Source organism: Aspergillus clavatus, genomic scaffold (genome assembly GCF_000002715.2).
Source record: "Aspergillus clavatus NRRL 1 1099423829791 genomic scaffold, whole genome shotgun sequence".
NCBI classification, from domain to species: Eukaryota; Fungi; Ascomycota; class Eurotiomycetes; order Eurotiales; family Aspergillaceae; genus Aspergillus; species Aspergillus clavatus.
The window spans coordinates 306,794-331,862 of NW_001517108.1; the positions used below are offsets into that span (position 1 = coordinate 306,794).

At 53.0% G+C, this 25,069-nt stretch overlaps 11 protein-coding genes across 11 annotated transcripts, besides 6 other annotated features; 5 read left to right on the plus strand and 6 right to left on the minus strand.

The window, feature by feature from the left end:
- Window positions 1–76: 76 nt before the first annotated feature.
- ACLA_068780 (putative protein kinase (NpkA)) lies at window positions 77–1,735 on the plus strand (the record flags this gene model as incomplete). The annotated part of the gene is made up of 3 exons (XM_001275275.1): window positions 77–642; window positions 806–1,220; window positions 1,286–1,735. 3 exons carry the CDS (start codon window positions 77–79, stop codon window positions 1,733–1,735), a joined length of 1,431 nt encoding a protein of 476 aa, XP_001275276.1.
- An 882-nt stretch (window positions 1,736–2,617) lies between these two features.
- On the minus strand, window positions 2,618–4,083 carry ACLA_068790 (uncharacterized protein; the record flags this gene model as incomplete). The annotated part of the gene is made up of 2 exons (XM_001275276.1): window positions 2,618–3,944; window positions 4,001–4,083. The coding sequence occupies 2 exons, from the start codon at window positions 4,081–4,083 to the stop codon at window positions 2,618–2,620; spliced, it is 1,410 nt and encodes a 469-aa protein (XP_001275277.1).
- A 45-nt stretch (window positions 4,084–4,128) lies between these two features.
- Window positions 4,129–4,153: a microsatellite.
- A 754-nt stretch (window positions 4,154–4,907) lies between these two features.
- Window positions 4,908–6,073, plus strand: ACLA_068800 (uncharacterized protein; the record flags this gene model as incomplete). The annotated part of the gene is made up of 4 exons (XM_001275277.1): window positions 4,908–4,956; window positions 5,027–5,169; window positions 5,244–5,642; window positions 5,693–6,073. The coding sequence occupies 4 exons, from the start codon at window positions 4,908–4,910 to the stop codon at window positions 6,071–6,073; spliced, it is 972 nt and encodes a 323-aa protein (XP_001275278.1).
- Window positions 6,074–6,514: 441 nt separating this feature from the next.
- ACLA_068810 (class I SAM-dependent methyltransferase) lies at window positions 6,515–8,235 on the plus strand (the record flags this gene model as incomplete). Its single annotated transcript, XM_001275278.1, has 4 exons — window positions 6,515–6,661; window positions 6,725–6,994; window positions 7,080–7,281; window positions 7,349–8,235. 4 exons carry the CDS (start codon window positions 6,515–6,517, stop codon window positions 8,233–8,235), a joined length of 1,506 nt encoding a protein of 501 aa, XP_001275279.1.
- A 317-nt stretch (window positions 8,236–8,552) lies between these two features.
- ACLA_068820 (phosphatase YCH1) lies at window positions 8,553–9,013 on the minus strand (the record flags this gene model as incomplete). Its single annotated transcript, XM_001275279.1, has 2 exons — window positions 8,553–8,863; window positions 8,932–9,013. 2 exons carry the CDS (start codon window positions 9,011–9,013, stop codon window positions 8,553–8,555), a joined length of 393 nt encoding a protein of 130 aa, XP_001275280.1.
- Window positions 9,014–9,292: 279 nt separating this feature from the next.
- Window positions 9,293–9,315: a microsatellite.
- A 23-nt stretch (window positions 9,316–9,338) lies between these two features.
- Window positions 9,339–9,362: a microsatellite.
- A 94-nt stretch (window positions 9,363–9,456) lies between these two features.
- ACLA_068830 (mitochondrial 37S ribosomal protein bS21m) lies at window positions 9,457–10,107 on the plus strand (the record flags this gene model as incomplete). Its single annotated transcript, XM_001275280.1, has 1 exon — window positions 9,457–10,107. One exon carries the CDS (start codon window positions 9,457–9,459, stop codon window positions 10,105–10,107), a length of 651 nt encoding a protein of 216 aa, XP_001275281.1.
- Window positions 9,666–9,709: a microsatellite.
- Window positions 9,675–9,708: a microsatellite.
- Window positions 10,108–10,454: 347 nt separating the features above from the next.
- Window positions 10,455–11,858, minus strand: ACLA_068840 (uncharacterized protein; the record flags this gene model as incomplete). The annotated part of the gene is made up of 3 exons (XM_001275281.1): window positions 10,455–11,453; window positions 11,590–11,605; window positions 11,686–11,858. 3 exons carry the CDS (start codon window positions 11,856–11,858, stop codon window positions 10,455–10,457), a joined length of 1,188 nt encoding a protein of 395 aa, XP_001275282.1.
- A 515-nt stretch (window positions 11,859–12,373) lies between these two features.
- ACLA_068850 (glucose-6-phosphate isomerase) lies at window positions 12,374–14,090 on the minus strand (the record flags this gene model as incomplete). The annotated part of the gene is made up of 2 exons (XM_001275282.1): window positions 12,374–13,535; window positions 13,591–14,090. 2 exons carry the CDS (start codon window positions 14,088–14,090, stop codon window positions 12,374–12,376), a joined length of 1,662 nt encoding a protein of 553 aa, XP_001275283.1.
- Window positions 14,091–14,300: 210 nt separating this feature from the next.
- Window positions 14,301–14,338: a microsatellite.
- A 2,100-nt stretch (window positions 14,339–16,438) lies between these two features.
- On the minus strand, window positions 16,439–17,381 carry ACLA_068860 (oxidoreductase, short-chain dehydrogenase/reductase family; the record flags this gene model as incomplete). The annotated part of the gene is made up of 3 exons (XM_001275283.1): window positions 16,439–17,005; window positions 17,052–17,248; window positions 17,309–17,381. The coding sequence occupies 3 exons, from the start codon at window positions 17,379–17,381 to the stop codon at window positions 16,439–16,441; spliced, it is 837 nt and encodes a 278-aa protein (XP_001275284.1).
- Window positions 17,382–18,180: 799 nt separating this feature from the next.
- ACLA_068870 (ankyrin repeat protein) lies at window positions 18,181–19,138 on the minus strand (the record flags this gene model as incomplete). The annotated part of the gene is made up of 2 exons (XM_001275284.1): window positions 18,181–18,667; window positions 18,708–19,138. The coding sequence occupies 2 exons, from the start codon at window positions 19,136–19,138 to the stop codon at window positions 18,181–18,183; spliced, it is 918 nt and encodes a 305-aa protein (XP_001275285.1).
- Window positions 19,139–22,312: 3,174 nt separating this feature from the next.
- Window positions 22,313–24,846, plus strand: ACLA_068880 (uncharacterized protein; the record flags this gene model as incomplete). Its single annotated transcript, XM_001275285.1, has 5 exons — window positions 22,313–22,331; window positions 22,403–22,465; window positions 22,534–23,135; window positions 23,190–24,695; window positions 24,754–24,846. 5 exons carry the CDS (start codon window positions 22,313–22,315, stop codon window positions 24,844–24,846), a joined length of 2,283 nt encoding a protein of 760 aa, XP_001275286.1.
- Window positions 24,847–25,069: the final 223 nt, after the last annotated feature.

Sequence of the window (25,069 nt, forward strand, 5' to 3'; positions counted from 1 at the left end):
TCTACCCAATTTCATCTAGAATAATCAAATTCGCAATTTCCAGGGTCACCACAATCCCCAACCAACGGGATTGGCAATGTCTGCCCCCTCGAAATCGTCACGGTGGGCCGCCTCCGACCCAGAGGAAGAGGCTCTCCTTGCGCAACGGAAACGCGAAAAGGAAGAGAAAAAACGCGCCAAGGCCGCAAAACAACGCCAGCTTGACGAACAGACACAAGCTCAGTCCGTCTCGCACGCGCATGACGAGCCCAATGGCGACGCCGACGAACCTCCGCCCAAACGGCGACGTTTCGCGAACCAGCAGCCTCAGCAGCAGATGGAGCAGGAGGCCGTATCCGCAGCGGCGGCGGAGGAGAAGGAACCGAAGCTCCTGTTCTTCCCCCCGGGGCAAGCGTGGGGTCCCTGTCGGCATGTCGATAACTTCGAGCGGCTGAATCATATCGAGGAGGGCGCGTATGGGTGGGTGAGTCGCGCCAAGGACATCATGACGGGCGAGGTGGTGGCTCTTAAGAAGCTGAAGATGGAGACGGCGACGGATGGGTTCCCTGTCACGGGGCTGCGGGAGATCCAGACGCTGCTGGAGGCGCGGCATGCGAACATCGTGTATCTGCGTGAGGTGGTGATGGGGAGTAAAATGGATGAGTATGCATTGCCTCTTCCCCTTCCCCCTTCCTCCCTTTCCTGCTTTCCCTTACAATCACCGGCCTGATAAAAAGCCTTCCCTGTCTCTTCCTGAAAAGTTCAAGGTACGCTGTGTTAACCAAGTCGGGGCCACGGGCACCTCCTCCCCTCCCCAACCAAACAGTGTCTTCCTCGTCATGGACTTCCTCGAACATGATCTGAAAACCTTACTCGACGACATGCGCGAACCGTTCCTCCCCTCGGAGATCAAGACCCTGCTCCTGCAGGTCCTCTCGGGTCTCGACTTCCTGCACTCCCACTGGATCATGCACCGCGACCTGAAGACCTCGAACCTCCTCATGAACAACCGCGGCGAGATCAAAATCGCAGACTTCGGCATGGCGCGCTACTACGGTGACCCGCCGCCGAAGCTGACCCAGCTGGTCGTGACCCTCTGGTACCGTGCCCCGGAGCTGCTGCTCGGCGCCGAGAAATACGGCCCGGAAATCGACATGTGGAGTATCGGCTGTGTCCTCGGCGAGCTGCTCACGAAAGAACCCCTGCTCCAGGGCAAGAATGAGGTCGACCAGGTATCCAAGGTGAGAACTCCCTGTTGGGTCAGATCTCCGAAATAGACTCGATAGACGCTAACCTTCCAATCCAGATCTTCGCTCTCACCGGCCCTCCAACGCAGCAGAACTGGCCAGGCTTCCGCTCGCTTCCTAATGCTAAATCCCTGCGTCTGCCACCCACGTCCTCCTCATCGGGATCTGGAGCCCTTCCGCTACTGCCCCGTTCAAAATTCCCTTTCCTCACTAATGCTGGCCTGGAGCTTCTCTCGTCACTCTTGGCTCTGAATCCCCGCGCACGTCCCTCAACTCAGCAGTGTCTCTCACATAAGTACTTCAAGGAGGATCCTCGCCCCAAACCGAAGGAAATGTTCCCCACTTTTCCGTCCAAAGCAGGTATGGAGAAACGAAGGCGCCGGGAGACCCCAGAGGCGCCCAAACGGGGTCAGGAAGCCCCCAGCCTGGATTTCGCAAGTGTCTTCGGTGGTCAATCCGGCGGCGATACAGAAGAGGCAGGTGCTGGGTTTACGTTGCGGCTGGGCTAGCATGTACTCTTGCTGCGAAGAGAGTATATGAGACTTGAAGACTCTACAAAATACCACATTGCTTCTCTCAGAAACATGAGTGAAGCAGACTCGGTGTCCAATTAACTATTGACATGGCTGCCGTGGTTTCGCCACGGATCCTTCATGCAAGATAATCGTCATGTCCAAATCTTGCCCAAAAACCCTTTCAATACCCGTAAGAGACTGCAAAAATTCGAGGCATAATCATACAAGGTGCTTTAAGAATACAGAGATATCTGTGTGGCTGACATTCGCATTTTGCCAAATCCAATGGGATACGCAATTGTGCTTTGGACCTATAACAAAAATACCAGATGCCCTTCGACATCATGGGAATTGGCGTCTCTCCCAAACCGGATAAGTGACAGTACAGTCATCTGTGGAATCGCTTCCATCGCGGTCAAGCCTGAAAAGGCTCCCGGTGCGTGGATCTTGCATTCTATAGAGTGATCTTCCCGGTCCAATGATCTCGGGAATATCTTGTGTCCTGACCGATGTATTACGATCAAGCCCTGGGCCATTGTAAATGCTCCCGTCTCTCGCGATTCGTCGTGCTGTTTTTGTAGGATTATCGCCCCGATCTGGCCGAATATCGCTCGATTTGCCATCGACAAAGAAGAATTCGTCTCGAAAAGAGAACGTGGGTATTGGGAGTTCATTTTCGATTGGTGACCACGAATTCGACTCGGATGCAATCTCAGTAACTGCATTGTCTTCGGTATGACATGGAGAATGCGCTCTTTCGATAATAAACGAGTCTGAATCTTCGTGGATGTTCGTTATATTAGGTTTGTTCAGTATAGGAAGCACCTCGCCGGCGCTCTCTTCTTCTGGCATTTCTGGTCCCACATCCGCTGATTCCTATGGATCGGTTAACAATGACCTGGCCAATCTGGAAGCGACACTAACAATGGCTCGTGCATCCATTTGAGAAACCTGTCCTTCGTCTGCATCCAAGGGACTATTCTCCATGTGTGCAGACTCTCCCATATCCTCGCTCGCAACACAGCCAATAAAATCGCCGATGCTTGTCTCTTGGTGAGGATGATTGTTGGTAATCTCGCTGCAACATAAGGTTTGACCGCCGCTGCTGGAATCTCTTCGAGGAAATAATTGGAGAGGCTCCATGACCAGTTGGATGCCTGTTATCTGGGGCACACTTGACTGACGAGGGCTCACAATCGGTGACTTCCTCAAAGAACAGCTTGACTCTTCGATCTGCGGAGAGGTGTCACTTAGTCGGGTGTTTTCATCGAGTGAGTCGATTTCATGACCTCGAGATAGCTCATCAGGCGCTCCTCTGCTGGAATCGAGCAGTTCTGCGGCTTCCTTAGCTGCATTGGGCTTCGAGGTTTCCAGGCTGGAGAGACCAGAGCTTTGAGTCTGGAACTGCGCACATGTTTTCTCGACGTGACTAGCAGTGAGCTGCAAGTTCGGCGAGCTCTGTGAAGATGCTTTTTCAATTGCCTGTGTCACACTTAGCCCAACGATACTACTAGGTAACGAGGTGGACGGGAAATGGCTCGATTGTTGAACCTGTGCCAACAGCTCATTGGTCTTGCGATTATCAAGTCTTGGCCCCTGTCGCAGAAGACCCCTCATCCCCGGATCCAAAGCAATCTCGTTGGCTTTGATGCCGATAGAATCACTGATCGCCGGTTCTTGTCTCAGCGTTGGCGAGCTACCTTGGCTCACACTCTCGCTTAAGGAACCGCATAGCAAGCCGGTGGCAGACGGAACATTGAGGCCGTCGCTTTCCATGTTTGCATAGAGAGGCGAGGAATGGTTACGAACCGCTCGATACAAGCCAGTGCCAAATTCGCCATCGTCTTCAGTGCTAGCGTCTGACACTGAGGATGGGAACTGGTCAGACGAGTCTCCGGTCGAATCAGTTGAGGACCAGATGTTGGGTATGTCACCAATATGTTGCATACTGTCAGGAAGTGGTCGTCGTTGGATTCCAGAGCGCAGAGCCAAGAGTCCTGATTTCGCTTTGCGTAAAGATCTCCTTGGCAATTCTTGCATCCAACGAATCGAGCTCTGGGATTTGGAGGCCTCCGACTGATAGTAATCGCTTTGAAGCCACGAGCTCGAAGCAGCAGGATTGTGTCGTGGGTCTCGTGGGTTGAAGACAGGATAGTGCGCAATCTCCTCGCAGAACGATGAGGTGTCGGCTGGCCGCGCGATCCTAAAAGCATCTAATTAACCTGAATTCCGTGGGATATCGAAAATGGGAGGTAGTACCTATCTCTCTTTCTCGACGGCAAACGAATTGCTAGTGATGAGGACAACGACTGGCGGCTGGTTCTTTGTCCGTCCAAAACCATCTTCTGGTGTCGATAGATGCCTTTTTGAAAGACTGGGGAATCAAAAGCAGCAGCAGCAGCAGCAGTAACACAGACTGTTGGATCTCAGAGAAACAGGGGACAGAAGCTTTGCGTGTGAACTCTTTGCACATCAGAGAAGTAGGTAGACTGTCGATATGAAGAAAGAATATCTGAAGAGATGGATGGATGCACCAGAAGACGATGAGACAAGAGAGAAAAGGAAGCATGGGGTGGAAGAGCTCCCTGTAGTGAATGAACGATATCATGCCAGCTGGATCCTGGATCGGTAGTGATGTTGGACAGAAGGAAAAGTCCACTTGGGGCCAACTGGGTTGTAACTTCCATATTCACTGCACCGGAAGTATACACGACACCTGCCAGAGGAGGAAATGCTGAGGCTCGATCAAACACTGAACAACACACCAATCGATGTAAACAAATCAGCTGCTTACAAAGGACTCTAATTATGTTCCAATCTATCTTCTATATTTATATATATATAAGTTTCCTTCAGTTGTATCGTGAAAAATAAAGATGAGTAAAAGCATGTTGTTAATTGAAGCTGGCTGGCGGGTCCTGTTTGGTACTTTCGGTGTTGCTCAGCGCCGGCCAGCTGCAGCCAAAATGCGACAAGCTTCGAGATTATTGCCTCTTTCCTACGCTATTGATTATGCTCAGCTTCTTCCTCCTATATCCACCAAAACTTCTCCAGCTCACATCCCCAAATATTTATTAGAGATTTTTCCATTGGTTTTCATACTTTCTTGGTATCAGCTTGTCTCCTCCTTCTGCATAAACTCGTCCCAACCGCGCCATTTTTCACCATGGCCGCCAGCCAAGGAGCTGTCTCCTTCGATGCCATCATTCAAGCGGGTAAGGTGCCAATGCGTCGTCGCAAGAAGCTCGTCTGCATTCCCTATCTGACCATGTCATGAATATCTAGACCGAAAAAAGAGGAAGAATGAAGAACTCGCAAGCAAAATTTTGGGAAAGAGCAGAAAAACAGCCGCAGGCTCAGGTGCGGGTAACAAGCCTCAGAAAGCGACACCAGGCAGTCTAGCGAGCCGGATTGGCGTGACAAAAAAGGTGAGATACGTGCTCTTACTCTCTTTATGACTGGTTAAGAATAGACACTGATGTCTTTTTTTCGGAGTATTCAGCCTGCCGCCGCAAATGTCCCCAAACCTACAAAAAAGAACAACCGCACTCCCTCAGCCCCAGCACGACCAGTACCTACACAACCAAAACGCGTCAATAAACGCCGCCCAGATGAGGATCGCCTTCTCTCCGCTCTTAATCCTGCGAGCGGACAGGCTACAGTTCGCGACAATCAGGTCGGAATGACCATTCGGGGAGCAGGGTCGGGGCCTTTCGTTGTCGTCGGGAGCAATTTTGCCCCGGGCACTACGGCTGCAGACATTCAGTCTGCTTTAGAACCTGTCTCTGGGCCCATCATGAGCTGTTGGATCACCTCGCAACACCCTACGGTTACTGCCGAGATCACGTTGGCGGAGAAATGGTCAGCAGAGAATGTCATTGCCAACTTCCACAACCAGAGGGTAGTCTTTCCGAAGAATGCTGTTATATATCATTGACTGACAAATACAAGGCTGATGGCAGGATCATCTCGATGCGCATGAAGCAGTCGACTATCGGATCGGCGCCCTTCGCAAGCGCTCAGAAACCACAATCATCATTCGACGACCTTCGCGAGCAAGCGGAGCGCGAGCGTCACATGAACCGCCGCGCAGACCCCATCGTGCAAGATGGAAACTACGGATTTGGCGAAAAGGCCAATCAGGGTCTAGGTCGCGACGAATCAGCGGGCAGTGGTCGTTACAACAGGCGCAATGCCAGAGGCAACAGGACACACGGAAGAGGTGGCAGACAGGCAAATCAAAATACACAAGAGACCGGTCTTTACAGCGATCAAATGATGGTTGACGGGTCTACACAGAAATCTGGAAACAGAAGCGGACGACACTGGTAAATCGCTGACTTATCCCTCGAATTTTTGGAGACTCCCTTGAATTGTGTTTCTTCTGGTCCTGACGACAATTTTGACTTACTCTCTGTCGACATCTACAACTGTGATACTAGGGAATTTTCGGCCAGGAACTTTGGGAAGTATATTTGTGTCAGTGACTTTTCTGATAGGTTATGAGCTGTAATTTAATCGTCGTAGTTTCGATAAGATAACGTCACGTGATCCCAAACTTTCGTGCTGTGGAGAAGTTGGAGACAATGACGACCAGCGCATCACAGTATCTGAGGGTACAGACAGGTCCCAGATATCAATTACATACCGGAAACATCCTCGAGCATGCATTGCTCAGTTGAGCGTATCCGCAAAAATCAATAACCGGCTCCCATCGCAAGTCGACCCATTTGTCCACGACATCCGTTTGCAAAGAGCATCGGAGCTTCAAAGATGAACAATGCGCGGCGTGCCTGGACAAGACATGTCCGAGCATGTCAGCCCAGGAATCTTCGTTTAGGATCGCACAGATGCTCCTCCACATTTGACCAGCGACAGTGGTCGACGCCACTGGCAAAGACACTAGCAAACGCGATCAAGGTGTGTCCCTCCCGTGCCCGATCTTCGCAGCCGCAGTCTAACTAACACCCTTTCTGTTCCAAGATCACAGGCCCGATCCCCATTTCGGCGTTTATGCGCCAAGTTCTCACCTCTCCGGAAGGCGGCTACTACACGACTCGACCAGAAGGCGGCGGCGAGGTTTTCGGGAAGAAGGGCGACTTCGTGACGTCCCCTGAGATTTCACAAGTGTTTGGGGAGCTGGTGGCGGTATGGACGATTACCGAATGGATGGCGCAGGGGCGCAAACGTAGCGGGGTACAGCTAATTGAAGTTGGGCCGGGGAAGGGGACGTTGATGGACGATATGCTGCGGGTGAGTCTTCCCCTTTTTCAATCCGGGGAGCTGGAGATTAGAGCGTCTTTCTTTCTTTTTTTTACTGACGGGGTTATTGAGCTAGACGTTTCAGAATTTCAAGAGCTTCTCTTCGAGCATTGAGGCCATATACCTTGTGGAAGCGAGCCCGACGTTGAGGGAGGTTCAGAAACAGCGCCTTTGCGGGGATGCACCAATGGAGGAGACGGACATTGGTCACCGGAGCACGAGCAAGTACTTCAATGTCCCAGTGATCTGGGTGGAAGATATTCGACTTCTACCTCATGGTAAGGAAGATTGGTATCCGAGCGGTCATTTGACTTTGGGCGACCGGTTACTAACTGTTGTACCTAGAAGAGGGAACGACGCCGTTTATCTTCGCTCACGAGTTTTTCGACGCATTACCTATACACGCTTTCGAGTCTGTTCCCCCAGCACCCGAATCCCAGACCGAGCAGAGCGAGATCATGACTCCCACCGGCCCCGCAAAGCTACACCAGCCGATGAAACCCGCCAACACTCCTCAGTGGCGTGAAATCATGGTGACACTGAACCCGGAAGCGGTGGAGGAGAACAAAGAAGGCGAGCCGGAGTTCAAATTGACACTAGCCAAAGCATCAACACCATCCTCCTTGGTGATCCCAGAGATATCGGAGCGTTATCGAAAGCTCAAGTCCCAGCCCGGGTCGACTATCGAGATCAGCCCGGAAAGCCGCGTCTATGCATCGGACTTTGCCCGTCGCATTGGAGGTTCGTCGCAGCCGCCGCGGACTGTCAACCGCCAGGATGCTGGCCCGGTACAGCCTAAGCGGGTCCCATCTGGCGCGGCGCTGATCATGGATTATGGAACGATGTCGACGATTCCTGTCAATTCGCTCCGCGGGATCCAGAATCACCGAAACGTGCCAGCGCTTTCATCGCCCGGTCAGGTCGACGTGAGCGCCGATGTGGATTTCATTGCACTGGCAGAAGCGGCCATTGACGCCAGCGAGGGCGTGGAGGTCCACGGACCGGTGGAGCAGGGAGATTTCTTGCAAGTCATGGGCATTGCCGAGCGTATGCAGCAGCTGCTCAAGGGAATCAAGGATGAGGAGAAGCGCAAGACTCTGGAGAGCGGCTGGAAGAGGCTGGTTGAGAGGGGAGGCGGCGGCATGGGTAAGATCTACAAGTTCATGGCCATCATTCCAGAGAACGGTGGCCAGAGGAGACCAGTCGGGTTTGGTGGAACTGTGCAGATGTAGGATTGCAGGGTTCCTCCTTGGGTCTCGTCCGAGGAATGTATGATCATATAGACAAATTGTACGATAGATCCATATATACCACACTGGACGGTATCTCGTCAGCAGCGCCACCATGTGCCGTATGTTTCCTCCCTAGGAGCCGCATGTTTGAAGAACCGTTCCAGCACCAGGCTGAGAAACTCCTGACAGAGCCCATATACCTGCGCACCCCCTCAGAAGCTGCAAAGACGGACACTGCTCAAAGTCCGACAACGACGAACGCTCAACGCAACCAATAACCGACGCAGCATCCCCGCCGAGCACAAGCACGAGCACGATCAATACTCTCTCCAAATATCCTCGACATACGCCTCCGTCAGACGCGCATCATTCCCATATTTCTCCTGCCACTGGACGAACCCGCCCTCGAGGACATACACCTGCTGCTTCTTACTCTCCTCGGGCCCGAGCGCTGCCTCTCGCTCTCGCGCGTAGCGCAGAGCCGCAGACGGCCCACGCTGCTGGCTCAGAGCGCAGTGGAACACGACTTTCTCTTTGTCCTTGAGTGTTCGGACGAGCTCGGGCATGCGATAGTCCAGTGTGGAGCTTGGCACCCAGGTTGAGGAGTGGATGTGTCCGCCGATGTGGTCTGGGGGATGCTCTTAGCCAGGGGAAGAAATGAGATGGGGAGGAGAGAGGGGACTCAGCTCAGCGTACCGGAATCCCGCAAGTCGATGACGGCAAGCTTGCTCGGGGAGCTGGTGAGAAGGAGAAGTTCAGAGAGGACATCCCGAGTCATGCGGGGAAGAGTTGCTATCGTGATTGACGACATGCTTTGGCTGGGGGGGGCCAGCTGCGATGCTGCGGTGCGAGTTTTCTGGATAGAATAGTAACCTGAGCGAGCCTCTAAAATCTAACCAAATCTATCTAGTTTGTATTTGTGTCTTTCGATGTTGGGTGGGCGCATGGATCTGTTTTCGGCCGTGGAGCATCGATCTATAACAGCGAGCAAGTCACGTGCGTGCAGATTTCCGTCCGGAGGAAAGAAAGTCGGCGAGATTCAGATTTCCCAGCCAGTGTCCAGTCCAGTCCAGTCCAGTCGACGCCAGCGTCTCTCGTTTTCCACCCAACCCAACCCAACCGAACCCCATCCCTCGATCCTGGAGAGCCCTTGAGCTTTGATCCCCCAATTTTTGTTCATTAGCGCTGCGATCTCGCCAAACCCGCCTCATATCCAAGACAATGGAGGCGCGATCCCTGGCCCGATGCCTCCGTCTGAGGCCGACATCCTCCCTGCCCAGCACGCAGCCTACCCTCCTCCGCAGCCAGAATGTCCTACGACCCTTCTCCACGGCCCGCCGCCTCTCCCAAGCTCCCTCGAGCAACACAGACCAACCCCCTTCTCCTCCCTCCGCCGGCTCAACAGACTTCGACCGGATCCTTGACCAACTCAACCTCAACAACAGCAACAGCAACAGCAACAGCAACAGCAACACACCAGCCCACGAAGGCAGCCAAGGCCCCACCACCGCAGCCCACTCCGCCCCCTTCGCCGACCCTCTCTCGCTCTCGCGCGCGGTCAGCCTGTCCGCCGAGACGGAGAACTACCGGCAGCCGGCGGCGCGGCGCGTGGAGCTGAAGCTGGGCCCCACGCTGGGCCGGCAGGTGCATGTTGAGCCGGAGCGGGGCACGGATCTGACTGCGGCGCTGCGCGTGCTGCAGGCGAACATTGCGACGAACAAGGTGCGGGCGCAGTGGCATGGGCAGAAGTTCCATGTGCGGAGGGGCCAGATGCGGAAGAATCTGCGCATGGAGCGGTGGAGGAAGCTGTTCAAGTTTTCGTTTAATAAGACGGTGGCGAAGATTCAGCGCATGAGGGCGCAGGGTTGGTGAGTTGGGGTGTTGGGGATGTTATGTTCGGGGTGGTGTACAAAGAAAATATGGTTTTGTCTCTCTTCTTTTCTTGAGAAGGGGGGGCGCCGGGGGCAGGGTGAAGGGAGCTATATTCGGTGGACTCGAAGTGTTGTCCGACGATTCGGCCATGTATAAATAGCTATGTTCAATTTGTTCTATTACTTGGTGTCTGTCTGTTTTTTTTTTTTTTTTTCGTTGTTTAGAAAACAATGGTCTGGTAGATTTCATGTGCAGCGAGTTCGTATATCATCATCATTCAAAATCCAACATCAAATGCATACATAGTACAGTCGTCTCTCACATATGGCCGTATACATACAACACCATCAGTCCCTCTTTCCAACACCTGTGTAGCCATATCCACCGCTGCCACCGCCGCCCCCAGCCGCCATGGCACCGTTGCCCGCCGCCGAATAGCCTCCATACCCATTGATCTTCCCTCCATTGCCATAACCAATTTCAACCGAGCCCTTTCCGCGCGAAGCAGAGCCCCCAAGAATCCCATCCCCACGCCAGCCCGCCCGACGCCGCGCCGCATTCCGCTCCCAGTACAGCGCACCCGCCGCACCAAGCGCCGCCGCCATCGCAAAGAAGAAGATCCGCGAGACGAAAGACGTCGTTCCGGCCTGCTCCCCCGCCGCAGGCTCGTCAGTAGGCCACCAGATGCCTTTCCCGCCCTCCACCCAGCTCACGTGCAACGTGAAGGTGAGCGGCTCGCCGCGCACGACCTTCGTGCCGTGACCCGCAGTCCAGGGGTCGCGCGCCGCCTCAGCGACCGCAACAGCCGCTTGGGCATCCGCATCCGCATCCGCATCGGACTGTTTGTCCTCTGTGTTTAAAGGCCCGTCGAACTCGGGGATTGAGTATGCGGTTCCCGCCACGACGTAGCCGGGGCGCGCCTTTTTGGCCTTCGACTTGTTTTTGCTTTTCTTCGATGCGGCGGAAGTCGAGGCGATGTTGTGGACGAGCACGTTCATGTCCGTCCAGATGTGGAGGTGGCTGCGCTGGAGGGTACCCTGCAGCGCGAAGGTGATGGGCGTATAGGCCGGGCCTCCATCGTCGAGGTCGGTGGCTCCAGCGTTATCCTTGTCCGGGGAGGGTGGTAGTGTAGATGGCGAGAGCGAGAGCGGCGCGGTCGGGACACGGCAGGCTAGCGGGACGTCCGAGTGGACGTAGTATTCGAAGAGGTGGTAGAGCTCGTCGGGGAGCGCGTTGATGGTGCAGTTGAGGGTCTCGGTGACGCCGTAGCGGAGGGCGAGCGGGAGGAAGGTCTCGTTGCAGGTGGGGAAGGGGATGAATTGCAGTTTGCCGAGATTGTCTGTGATCTGTATCCGTACGAGGAGCCGATTGAATTAGCACTAGGACATGACCCAGTCTCCTGGAGCGGTTTGAAGGTATGTTGTTGTTGTTCCGAACTCTGAGAGCCAGGCCGGTAGAGCAGAAAGGGGGGAATGCGCATACATGTTCTCCAGAATCACTACATTCGACTGTCAGCATAATCATTGACGATGTTTTTAAGGGGTTTCTTTCCACCTAGGATGAAGTCAAAAAACTCACATTGTCCGATTCAAACAAGTCACCGGCATGGGCTGTCCATAGCTATACCCAGCCTTCACAGTGGCAACATCACTCTTCCCCGCTGCCGCAACCTGCGGCACGAGGATGGCAATCAATGCATAATCACGAGTCCAGTCGAGTATAGAGCGGGATCGCCTCTGGGAGGAGGACATGTTATACGAGTTGCTGCAACGCCAGAGACACCAGAGTGGGGGGATTTCCTGGTGGAAGAGTGATTGATGGTCGGAGTTTTGGCAGATGGGCACTAGATAGAGATAGACACTACGACTGTACTACTTACTGTTCGCCGCGGCAGGATCAACAACAAAGACAATAACTAGTCTTTTTCGGGTCTGGATGACGCGAAGTGCACATTGATTGACCTTGATAATCGATGATACTTTGGACAGTTTCCTACGAATAAATCCGTGGCTTCATGCTCCGGTACATTTGACGGGCGCTTTCTTCCCTACACTACGCATGCCAACCAGCCAGTCAAGCAAGGGGACTAGTGCCCTACGTGATTCGAACACTCCATTAATCAATGGTCTTCCATTTGAGCTGTGTGCTTGTTAAAGAAAAAGTAAAAAAAAATGTGTGATAACTCATGCCTCGTCAAGAATTACATGTCGGTTTTATTGTTTTTTAGTTTTGCCCAGTTCATCCAAAGAGTATTGGCAAGATAACTCTAAGCCAGATTGGCCTTCTTCTTGAAGGCCAGGAGCAGACCGCTGGTGGAAGCGTCGTGATCATCACCAGCTCCGGGTGTCTCCAGCTCCTTCTGGATCTTCTTGGCAAGAACCTTGCCCAGCTCAACACCCCACTGGTCGAAGGAGTTGATGTTCCAGACAGCGCCCTCGGTGAAGGTGAGGTGCTCGTAGTAAGCGATCAGGGCTCCAAGCGTGGAAGGGGTGATCTTCTGGGCGAGGATGGAGGTGGTCGGGCGGTTACCCAGGAACGTCTTGTGGGGCACCAGGTTGTCAGGGGCGCCTTCGGTCTTGACCTGCTCGGGGGTCTTGCCGACCATCAAGGCCTCGGACTGAGCAAGGAAGTTGGAAGCCAGCATGCGCTGGTGCTTGCCGTTCTCGACGGGGTTGTGCGACTCCGCAGCCATGATGAAGTCCGAGGGGATGAGCTTGGTGCCCTGGTGGAGCAGCTGGAAGAAGCTGTGCTGGGCGTTGGTGGCGGGCTCACCGAACAGGATGGGGCCGGTGGTGTACTTGACGTATTCACCCGTGCGGGTAATGGCCTTGCCGTTGCTCTCCATGGAGAGCTGCTGCAGGTAGGCCGGGAAGCGGTGCAGGTACTGATCGAAGGGGGCCACAAGGTGAGTCTGGGCGCCGAAGAAGTCGCTGTACCAGACACTCAGCAGACCACCCAGAACGGGGATGTTCTGCTCCAGAGGGGTTTCCTGGAAGTGCTTATCCATGGCGTGGGCACCAGCCAGGAAGTCACGGAAGTTGTCGAATCCGATGTAGATGGCGACGGACAGACCGATGGCGCTCCATACGGAGTAACGGCCACCCACCCAGGACTCGAAGCCGAACATGTTCTTCTTGTCAATGCCGAACTTGGTCACCTCCTCCTCGTTGGTGGAGAGGGCCACGAAGTGCTTCGCGATGTGGGCATCATCCTTGGCAGTCTCGAGGAACCACTTCTTGGCCGTGTTGGCGTTGGTGGTGGTCTCTGCGGTGGTGAATGTCTTGGAAGCGATCAGGAAGAGGGTGGTTTCGGGGTCGGAGTGCTTGAGGGCTTCCGCGATGTGAGTTCCGTCGATGTTGGAGACGAAGTGGAGGGTCAGGTCATCGGCGCCATAGGGCTTGAGGGCTTCCGTGACCATGACAGGACCGCTAGCCTCATGTTAATGACATCCACCGCGGAGGAAGGAAGACATAGAAAACTTACAGATCAGAGCCGCCGATACCGACGTTGATGATGGTGTTGATCTTCTTGCCAGTGTAACCCTTCCATTCACCGCTGCGGACCTGCTCGGAGAACTCCTTCATGTGCTCGAGCACGGAGTTGACTTCCTCGACAACGCTCTGGCCATTGACCTGCATGGGCTGGTTGCTGACATTGCGCAGAGCAACGTGGTAGACGGCACGGTCCTCGGTGAAGTTGATGGGCTCGCCCTTGAACATGGCATCGCGGAGCTCCTCCACGCCAGCTTCCTTGGCGAGCTTCACGAGCAGAGAGAGGGTCTCTTCGGTGATGAAGTTCTTGGAGAAGTCGAAGAGGATCTCGGAGTTGTCAACCGTGTTGGCGAAGCTGCGGCTGAACTTCTCGAAGCGCTGGGGGTCCTTCTCGAAATATTCCTTGAGGACAATGTTGCGTCCGAGGGAGTTATGGTGCTCCTGGAGCTCCTTCCAGGCACTGAGCTCTGTGGCCTGCGAAAAACCAGGCATTGTGATGGATGGGTAGGAAGTACACTTGGGCTATCACAGGAAAAAGCTCTTGCGTCAGTGCGGGGCACGGAATAGGAGAGAAGGAAGATCGCGGGAGTGCCAGCTAAGAGAGCTATTGCATACCTTTTTTTTTTTTTTTTATTTATGGATTTCCTTTGTTTGGAAGAGAGAACTTGATGAATTTAGCAGACTCTGGCAGCAAGAGAAGAAATGAGAGGATGAGAGGATGAGAGGATGAGAGGGATGAGAAGAAGCGGGAAAGACGGGAGAGACTCCTGGCACAGCTTCTGGGAGCAACCACTGATTATGAATGTCGTCAATCGGGCGGTTGAGGTCCGTTTAGGAGGGGCAGACGTGGGGCAGTAGATTCAGACTTATTCTATAGTACTGACTGGATTTATCCGGTTGCAAGTTGCGACAGAGGAGTTTCACCGGTGGGATGATCTCCTTAAATACCTGGACAGTGGACACCAATTCACCTTCTCTACAATATCCTTATTAATTGATTAATTATCATGAGATGATTCTGAGTAAGATGGATCTATGGGGACAGGTGGTGGTGACCTGACATTCATTATTCATTATAAAGGAGATGGTTTTCCTCTAGTAGTTAGTAGTAGTACCTAGTCTCCTCTATCCGTCAGTAGTCACTACTCAGTACCTTCAAGTTGGTTGTCTGACACACGGACCGCTGCTTTAATCATCTATGGAGTATTTGACTGCTCACGGCCACGCACTGAAGACGGATAGAGCACGCACACCAGCCGACCAGCCAGACTGCCCTAACTCCTAAGATCTCCACTTCGATAGATACCAGCAGCATCAGTCGCTGCTATTGTAAGGTAAATTTAACTAAGTCCAAGTATGCATTGACAATGATATATGTATTTCTGCAAGTTTAATCACGGTTAGTGCTATAGTAACAACCAAGAGCTGAATACACTACCAGGTATTCTCACGAGCTCTGAAGCTTGACCAGTCAACCTCTGATTTCGGGGGGGATTAGACCTGGAATTGTAGAGCTCTGCGTGCAACGGGCCGCTTCGAGGCTATCGAGTGAGATATGATGATCTCCGACTCGCTGGCTGTCGCTATCAGCATACGAAGCCGAGCATTTTGAATATTCCTACTTCTCTCCAGCTTGGGACTGGTCGTATCAACTTCTCCTGAGGCATTCCGTGTCACGGGCGGCGGCGGCGACCCTTCCCCAGGAATTCTCTCCTCGTGGCCAGTCTGAACATGTTCACTGCAGTGGAATCTTTCAACTGAGAGGTTCCATGGCCCAAGTAAGACTGCGAGAAGGGGATCCCATGACGAACACACTCCCCTTTCTTCTCCACTACATTTTGTCGCTGGCCAGATGCGGGGGACGACTAATGCACCACAGCCTGAACACCCCCCACCCCCATCCATTGCAAGCTTCAAGAGCTCCCCTCTCCTCTTGACTGTCTTTGACACACTAGAGCGTCTGGAACATACCTTTAGTGATTCCAAGCGCAGATAAACACAGTAAACTCGGCCAGCGGGTTGGTGTATCCCACTGGATGTGATGACAAGACAAAAGAATCATTTTGAGCACCCGTAGCCAAGCAGATGACTTAAGGTGAGCACTAGCGAGCAACAAACTAGCTCTTGGGGGCGGGACGAGAGGCTGGAGTAGAAATTGGCATGGAAACTACAGAGTAAACTGGAGAGATATGGTGTTGGCGTCAGCGTGGGAGCCTGCAAGGAACTGAAAGAGAGGTTAGCGTCTACTCCAGGGGCAAAGGACTATTTACCTAGGACTCTAGAACGCTGATCGTCCAAACTGAGGGTTCCATTCTTGTTAGGTGACACTCATAGATACACCCAATGGTGATAGTATACCATTTATGACCTATGTCATGATTCGTGAAGCTTTGTTTATGAGGTAAATCTAAGTCTATAGGCCGGCCCATAGGTACTAAATAGAATCTTGAATAACATTTGGGCCTAGTTGACGCCTCGTCTTGATTTGCGCAGGCATCCACAAGTTCGTAACCAGCAGGTTCCCGTCATATCAATTGGTCCTGGTTTATCTCTCTCTCTCATACAATGAACAGAAACATTCAGCATCGTGTATGGGGTTAGCTTCAAATGTATTCATTCAGCTCGCACCCGGTCCGTTGGGAGGACACAGAAGATCCAGGATCAAGCAGCAGTGAGGTCTCATATGGGCTACATACTAGCCTACGGAAGCTGTGTTCGCCCGAACAACCGACCCTAACGGCATGGAGTTGAGCCGAGTCCCCACGCAGCAAGGCTTCCACGTAGACACGTACCTCGTTTACAAGATATCGCATCCAACCGACCCTGGAGAACAAAGCGACCTAGTTCATGTAGTCTGCCAGAGCCTCGTCCGTCCATTCCCACAGCCTCCTCGCCAACGCATCATCGCGAGCGATCTTGTCGAGCTTTGACGATAGAACCCCCACCGGCTCGTAGAACTGGCCATTTTCCAGGCTTTCTTTGGCGGTAGTTGCCGCCCAGAGTTGGCTATAAGCACCCTCTGAGGGCTTGAGTATCTTGCCAATGTTGGTAACGTTGATCAAGGCGCGGTTTGCCCAGCCTTGATTCTCAACAAGCCCCGTACTGACCACGCCGGGATGAACGGAGACGCTGGTGATGGCAGGATATCGGCGGGCCAGCTCGCGCGCATACAGTAGATTGGCAAGTTTGCTCTGGCCATAGCGTTTCCACCCACCGAAGGCGCGGAAATTCTGCTCGGTCTTCAGATCGGAGAAGATGATGCCGTCGCAAGGGTGCAACCGAAACCCCAAAGAGCTGAGAATGATGATACGCGGGTTGGCTCCGGGTTGCTCCGCCGCCGTCTGCAGCAGCAGAGGCAGGCAACTCTGGATCAGCAGCGCATGACCCAGGTGGCTGGGCCATGATGCCTGCGTTGCACATCAGGATGTCCAGCCGTGATTCCTGCCTGAGCACCGTTTCGGCCGCCTTCTTTACGGAGGCGAGGGATGCCAGATCGCACGAGAGGAACGACAGGCGCGACTGCGAGCCCGAATCGCGCACTTGGTTGATGACGTCCTCGGCGTTCTTCGCGCTCCGTCCGCTGATGTAGATATGCGCCGGTGAGTGTTTCGCCAGATGAAGAACCGTGGCGGCACCAAGGCCGGCCGTCCCTAGTCACACGTCAGGGAATTATTCGCGCATGAAGAAATACCAATATGAGTAGAACTAACCGCCGGTTACCAGAATGACCTTCCCGGAGAGGTTTGGGAGTTCATCAGGATTGAATGGCATACTGCCCGACATTTTGATCGTGTATTCGATAGGAGGTGGATGAGCTCAGCGAGGAAAGAGTCACTGATAGTTAATTTGTGAGAGGTGATTCCAGATGGATAAAATAATCAACCTGAGAGGTGTCGCCGCAGCAGGACACAGACGTCCTTTTGTAATCCAAGAATTAAAACTTGCCCGAACCATTCCTGGAACGTTCGTTGCGGCTGAGCAGGGGCCTACCGACCAAAGTAGGTTGCAAGGCGAGGGGTCCAGGAATCAGCAAACTATACGTGACAGACAAAGCACCATATCATGACATTGGACTCTGAGACATGCATATAGCCCCATAGCTCCATGCAGCTCCGGTTTCTTGAAAGTCGAATTGTCTGGTAAGCTCTACTCCCCAACATCAGCACCTTGCACCAACACAATAGATATAATAGGGAGCTGGGGGAAAGTCAAGGATAAGAGGGCAGGATGAGAAAGGAGACCATTCTTTGTGATCCGTCAACAGCTCGGGACTTGCTCAGCAGATGGTGCCTGACATAGCTCCCAAAGATACCGGCCTTGAAATGTCATCTACCTATGATATTGGACTATATCATTTTTCGTGAGCGCGGGAAGATCCTAACTAATTATCTCCTATTAAACCTTGGAAAGAGAATGGTTGATGAGGCTTATCTAGCAGGAAGGCTGCAAGATGTCCAGACCCCTGACTCAATGCTCTGATATATACCATTACTTCCACTTTTCAGTTTGAGCTGACACGTGGCGCACATCCTATGCACAAGTCTCGAAAAATGGGTTCTGTGTACATCTTCTAGGATTTGAATCACTCCGGTATACCCGCTTCAACTGCATAGCGCAGCGGAGTGTAGCCCTGCCAGTCCTGTGCAGAAGGGTTGACTCCTGCTTTTAAAAGCAGCTTGGCTGTTGATGGCTTTTGTTCCGTCCTGGCTGCTAAGTGCAGTGCGTTGCGTCTGTGATAGTCCCCTGCTAAAATATCCGCTCCGTTCTTCTGGAGAAGTCGAAGGGCATCATCTGCTCCCCTAGAAGCAGCCCTCAGCACTGCGGTGTAGCCGTTGTAAGAATCGCGCGTGTTGACATCAACACCTGCATCAAGGAGGACCCGCATGAAGTTGGAATGGTTTCCGGAAGTTGCTCGCTGCAGTAGGGTCTCCCCCTTCCTCTGTTTGAATGAAAGGATCTGCTCCAGCCTCAAGAAGGATCCTGGCAGCACTTTCTCGACCCAGACAAGCCATATAAAAAAGGGGACTTGTCTTTCGTGGGCCGCGTTTGGGGTTAAGCTCGGCGCCAGCCTCGATCAGCATCTGGAGAATTATTGCATTCCCTCCATACCCCTCATGCAGGGGTGTGCTTCCCTCGTAATCCGCCGCAGACGGGTTCGCACCTTGGTCCAGGAGGAACCGGACAATCTTGACTGCATCATTATAACAGGCACAATGAAGGGCGGTTTTTCCGCTTTGATCCTGAGCTGATATGTCCGGACCAGCATGGACCAGTGCTTTTGTCATGCGTTCATCATTATTCCTGACTGTTAAGTGGAGAGGCGTCCATCCATCGTGATTGGGGATGGAACTCGGCGGGATCCATCTTGCGAGGGGTTTGATCAGATTTTCAAGGCCCCGTTCCACAATTAGATGCAAGATGGTGTTTTCATCCTTGTCCTGGGCCCGGATGTGCCCAGAGTTAAGCAGGGGGCCGACATCAGATATGCCCTGAATCAACTTCAAGAGGTCTGAAGGTGGTATGGTTGCATTTCTTTTCATCCTGAGGTCTCGAATGTGATGTGCAAGGAAAGCATGGTGATCCTGGTCTATCATGAATTCTGCCACGCCACTTAATTTCTTCTAAATTGACTACTGCCGGTGTCCATAGGAGACTTGATTTGTTTGGATTTCCCCCGTGTAGATACCAGAACGACTTTGAAAACAAAGCAAGACCTTGATGTTCTGGCCCCATAAGCTCCGATCTATCCTAAACGACAAACTCGAAAACATTCAAGGAGAATAACAAATGGGGCTATCAGCACTTGGGAATTAACTGTCAGAAGCCTATTGGCCAGAGGGACTATATGTTTCTGAACGAATTCATGCACCATGGCATCGCCACCAACTGTTAATTAAGACCCTTGTGGCCCTCCCCAACAGCAACAAAGCTGTCACGACGGTACTGCCTATTGGCACCCTCGTGCGTTGATTGCCTAATCCTCTGCAGTCGATGTAGGATTACATGCACTGAGTCCGGTGTTTGTCGAGGATCAACCCCCTGCATCAGTGGGTGCTATGGAAGAAACGGGTGCTTGTGTTGGGGCTTAAACCAAGCATGCCCTAACTAGAACCCAATGCAGAGATAGAAGCTTGGCAAGGCTGACAACGAACTAACTAGGCAATGGAATCAACACTTGCTCTTGTCAAATCAAATGTGATTTGCTATACCTAGCTGTCGGGTGCCTGTAGAAGTAAGGGAGTAGTATCCAATAGTGTTTCTCATTCCAAGAACTTCTTGACTGCTGGCTTAGCACCTTAATAGACTGACTGGCCCCTAAGCCCATGGGCCATGGCTCTTCTGTTGATAAAAGCATAGATAATCAAAGATAACGCATATTGTCGCATATGGAAATCCCCTGGCAGATGATACGTAAGCATTTGACATCAAACCCAGCCCAACAAATCCCCACGCATTCGCCATCTCAACCTAGTCTCGCTGACCGTCTCCAAGCCACTCGCCAACGTGCTTGGAAAACTCACTTTGACTATGGTCAAGCGCGTCAAGTGAATGCCAACTGGTATATTTTGCAGTGATGACGAGCTGGAGTAACCCACGATCATCGCAGGAGTCACGTCTGGAGGATAGAGTCCAGCCCGTGCGTTCCGTAGGATACCGTGGGCTGGAAGTTCTCTGCAGGAGATACGCTGTAGTCCTTCCCGGTGGTGGGATGGCAGTAGCCTATGTCTGTGATGAACGGGGATGTGGAGGGACCGACCAGGATTCTAGAGTATGGCTATATTGCACAGCATCGTCTGTGTCCAATATCCCCAAGATCTGCCTCCATGTGATGCAACGCAGGAGCAACATCAGGCTGAAACTCTACCTTGCTCCTGCACCGCAAACCCGCCACCCGCAACAGGGTCACCGCTATGGCATGTTGGGCTGTAGATGAGCGAGGAAACAGTTCGTATTGGCTGTCATGGGTTGCAATTCATGTAGGGCAATCTATTGTGTCAATCGGACAATGTCAATCCGCTGCTAAAAGTAACCCCCTACTGATGGCCCCGGGATCTTGTTTCAACCCAACACAGATTCTCCGCTTTCTGTCGCCAATCCTGAGCATTTGCCATCCATATCGCACTCCGCATGCGCATCCACGCCGAGCCTAGTACTGGTGCTCACAGGGCTGAGCAGGAGGCACGGAAGGGGGCATGAGAGTAGTCCAATTCAAGTATTAGGATTAGGGTGCTGAGCTCGGAAAATGAATCATTTACCAGGTGGGGAGTAGTGATGTGAAGCAGGTACTAGATTGATTAGGCAATGACACTGCTGCTAGGAGTTATAGGTGGGAATATAGCCATCAATAGCTTTAGTGGCAGTCATTTTTGCTGTTGATTTCACAGGTTCTCTCTCTCCCATTCTTTATGTACAAATGGGGTCAATCAAAGAGTGTCTCGATAATGACTACTCGACAAGTGATCAGGACACGCACTGTCATCCTCTAGCCACGACCTAGCTTACTCAGTGAGCAAAAAGCAGCATTTCTTCAAACCAAATCAGGAATGGAAAATAGCGTAATTTCCACGGGAATACATACTGTTGTGTACCTAGTGAGTAGTAGGCTAGTATTCCATACCAAGACAATCCATCGACAGAGTAGTCGAAGATGATTATCATGCCGCCAACCGAGATGTCGGATGTTGATCTGATGCTCGCTCGTTCGGGAAATACCATATTCATGGAGGACTGTGCTCCGTTGGATAACCCGAATCCACATCCCAGTCCCCGTGGTGCTTCAGGTAACTGCAATCCGTGTTGGTTTGCTGTTCGAGTTCACCGGTGAGTGTAACAAGAAGATATCTCGGCCATGAGATGCCGATGGGGAGACATGCAGAGGGTTCTCTCTGGAAATCGGTTAAATAGGAAGAAGGTACGGAGTATATACGTTAATTGACATGGCCAGGCAAAATCAATGGCCAGCAGCCTACACTTCGAATAGTTCAATGGGTCCGTTCTTGACTTGTCATGCATCCTTTCCCTGTCTATAATGTTGATGCTGGTAGCGATAATGAGTTTGATGTCGCATCGGCGTGTTTTCGACTCGGCTAACTGTAGTTAGCCTGTTCGAAATGAGTTTCATAGAGTCTCCTCAGCGACGTTTGTCGATCTCTTCTATTCCTCTGTTGGTATAAAGGTGACTGTTGGTGTCAATGTTCAAGAATGCATCAATTATCCCTTAACCCCCCAAAGCTGTTGCGTGTATATATAACTAAATGTGCCCGCGATGCTCATGGAAAGACACAGTGAGAGGAGATCAGTGACTTGAATGAGTAGTAAGTATCATAGGCTGATTAAACTTCAATCGAATAATGTTCATCTCGATGGATGATTGGGAACAGAATCTGTGCTTTGTACATGAGTTCTTCCTCCAGAGCCAAAAGAGGAAACGCACGGACCACATGGCCTGGATGGACGAAATTCCGCCGACTACAGAGACAGACTACGTGATCGCAAGATCCTCCAACCAGCACGGGTTGTAGCACTTCCCCTACATTTCTTGCTTGGACCAGTCTTCTACGCAGTGCTTTGCGTGTTTGCTATTACCTAGACCCCATCACAATTCATCCTCCTCCTTTTTGAAACAGCTACAGCTACAGCGAGCTCTGTCGGCAAAGAATAATTTTCTCCCAGCCTACCATTCCGTCACTGTTGAAGCGGCGACTTCAATCGCCATGTACAACCCCTATCAAGGTACGCTCATTCCGCGCAATTCCCTGAAGCTACCAGATCTCAGCATCGCAATACTCATCTGAAATTTGTAGCTCCCGGTCTCTATGGCAGACCTCCAGACTATGGCGCTTATCCAGGAGCGCCTCCAGGCATGGGTAAGTGCAAGCCCGTCCATCCATCGCCTTTCCCGGATTTGCATCACCTGTTGACTAACGCCTCCAAGCTCCTCCTCCTGGCATGGCAGCACCCGGAACTGCTCCACCCCCGGGGATGCAGCAGGCCAACGCCCCGCAGCCCGGTCGACCTGCCGGCTTCCCTCCAAACTTCCAACCTCCTCCCAACATGCCCAACATTAACTTCTCCGCGCCCGTGATCCGCCTCGGAACAACCGGTCCCTCGAAGTCAGCGACCCCCGACACAAGCAAGGAGCGCGGTGGCGAGGCACCCGGCCGGCGTGCGGGATTGGGATCGACGAGTCTCGAGTCCCAGCGCCAGAATGTGCGAGACGCGATGATGCAGCTGCAGCCGCCGACGAGGGAAGAGATTGTCCGGACAATTTTTGTGGGAGGAATCACCGAGGGCGCTGGCGGCGACGAGGGCATTGAGAAGATTCTGCGGTCGGCGGGAAATCTGAGGCGCTGGATCCGTGCGACGGATGCCGATGACAAGCCATGCAAGTTCGGTTTCGCAGAGTACGAGGACCCTGAAAGTCTCGGTACTGCTGTTGAAATACTAAAGGAGGTGGAAGTGCCCGTCAAGAGACAAACTCCCTCCGAGGACGGTGACAAGAAGGAAGAACAGGAGGTGGAGAAGAGCACTCTACTGGTTCGTATCTTGCTACATCCTTGTATCAATCTGGCTAACTGTGTGGTTCTCTAGGTGGTTGTCGATGACAGTTCCTTGAGTTATCTGGAGCAATACGAAGAGACCAGAGGCGAACAGGACCCGGCTGAGCGCCAGGCGCGACTTGATGCGGCACGTAGCACACTTGCTGGCGTCCTGTCCGAGCTGATCCACCCTACCTCGCCTACCCGAAAGGAAGACACATCGGCGATTGATCGCGAGGGGGACACTGCCATGAAGGATACCGACGGGCAGGCCGATGGCTCCGCTGAAGTTGTCACCATTCCGATTACGATTGAAGATGAATTGTCCGATATCCCTGCAGAAATGCGGGAGACCGTCGCCAAGGAGATTGCAGCTTTCCGAGAGCGCAGTAATCGCAGGGATATTGAACGTCTCAAGAGAGAGGAAGAGCTCGAGTCCATGGAGCGCGCGCGCAATGCGGGATCGCGCATCAATCGACTGGCTTCGCCTCCACCCACAGCCCCCAGTGGACCTGCGGCGGGAGCCAATGGAGTTCCCCTTGGTCCGCGTGACCGTGGCATGCCAAACGCGCCCTCGGGACCCAAGGGATTCGGTGTGCAGATTCCCAAGGACTACCAGAAGGGAGTGACCTTTGTCAACGGTGCCACTACAGTCTATATTGATCGGGAAGAGGAGGAATCCGATGCGAGCGACGAGGAGCTAGAACGCCGACGCCAGGAGAAGAGAGAGGCCGATCTCGAGAAACAGTACCTCGATCAGGAACGACGCTGGTTGAACCGCGAGCGCAGCAGAACTGCAGCGCTAGAGCGGGAGAAGAAGCGCGACAAGGAAGAGGAGGCCAAGGCCCAAGAAGTGCGTGACGAAATGGACCGGCGGTACCGCGACTGGAACGACGACGTCGAGGCTAGCCGCAAGGTTGATGAATACTACGCTGACCGGGGCGCATGGCTTCGCAGTCGGGCCGCCTTCCGGGCCCGTGAGATCAGCAACGACGAAGCTGATCGTGCGGCCGAACAGCGGGAGCGTGCCCGGTCGGCGCAGCAGCGCGAGCAGGCCCGTGGCATGGCGGACGACTTCCTCGCCCGCCAGGCCGAGGAGATGGAGGCCCGTACGCAGGCACCCCGCGAGCCGCAGCGCTTCAAGCTCTCTCTTGGCGCGGCAGCACAGAAGGCCCAAGCTGCCACGACCCGTCGAACCGTTGCCGAAGTGGAAGGATTGCTGGAGGACGAAGAGGAGCCTCAGGCGACCGCCAGACGACCTCTCATCCCCATCAAGTTCGACAGCGCAGCCGAGGCCGCTGGCCTCTCCGACGAGGAACGGGCGCAAGCTGCTCGCCAACTGGCAGCAGAGATTCCGGCCGACAAAGAAGGACTATGGAAGTGGGATGTCAAGTGGGAGTTTGTGGATGAGTCGGTCCTCAGTGAACAGCTCAAGCCTTTCGTGGAGAAGAAGATTGTGGAGTATCTGGGTGTGCAGGAGCAGATGTTGGTGGATGTGGTAGAGGAGCATGTGCGGAAGCACGGCCATCCTCAGGAGCTTGTGGAACAGCTCGCCGAGGTACGTCTACATTCACCACTTTTCTTGATGCAACATAAGCTAATTATTTGGTTTCCAGGCACTTGATGAAGAGGCAGAGGTGTTGGTCCGCAAACTGTGGCGAATGATTATCTTCTTCTCGGAGAGTGAGAAGAGAGGACTTTCGGCATAAACATTTGACCGTACATAGTTCGATGAGGATATGTATTACAGGATCTGACCTGTTCCAGAGGCAGTCGACCTTTCTCAATGGAATACCTATCTGTCCTATATGAGATGTTATTTACCTAATTGCCTGGATCTCTGGCTGTAGCTGCGACAAGCATCCGTCTCCGCAGTCCCCCGTCCACATGGTCTCTAATATAGCAGCACTGCAACCCGCACCCGTTCCTCCA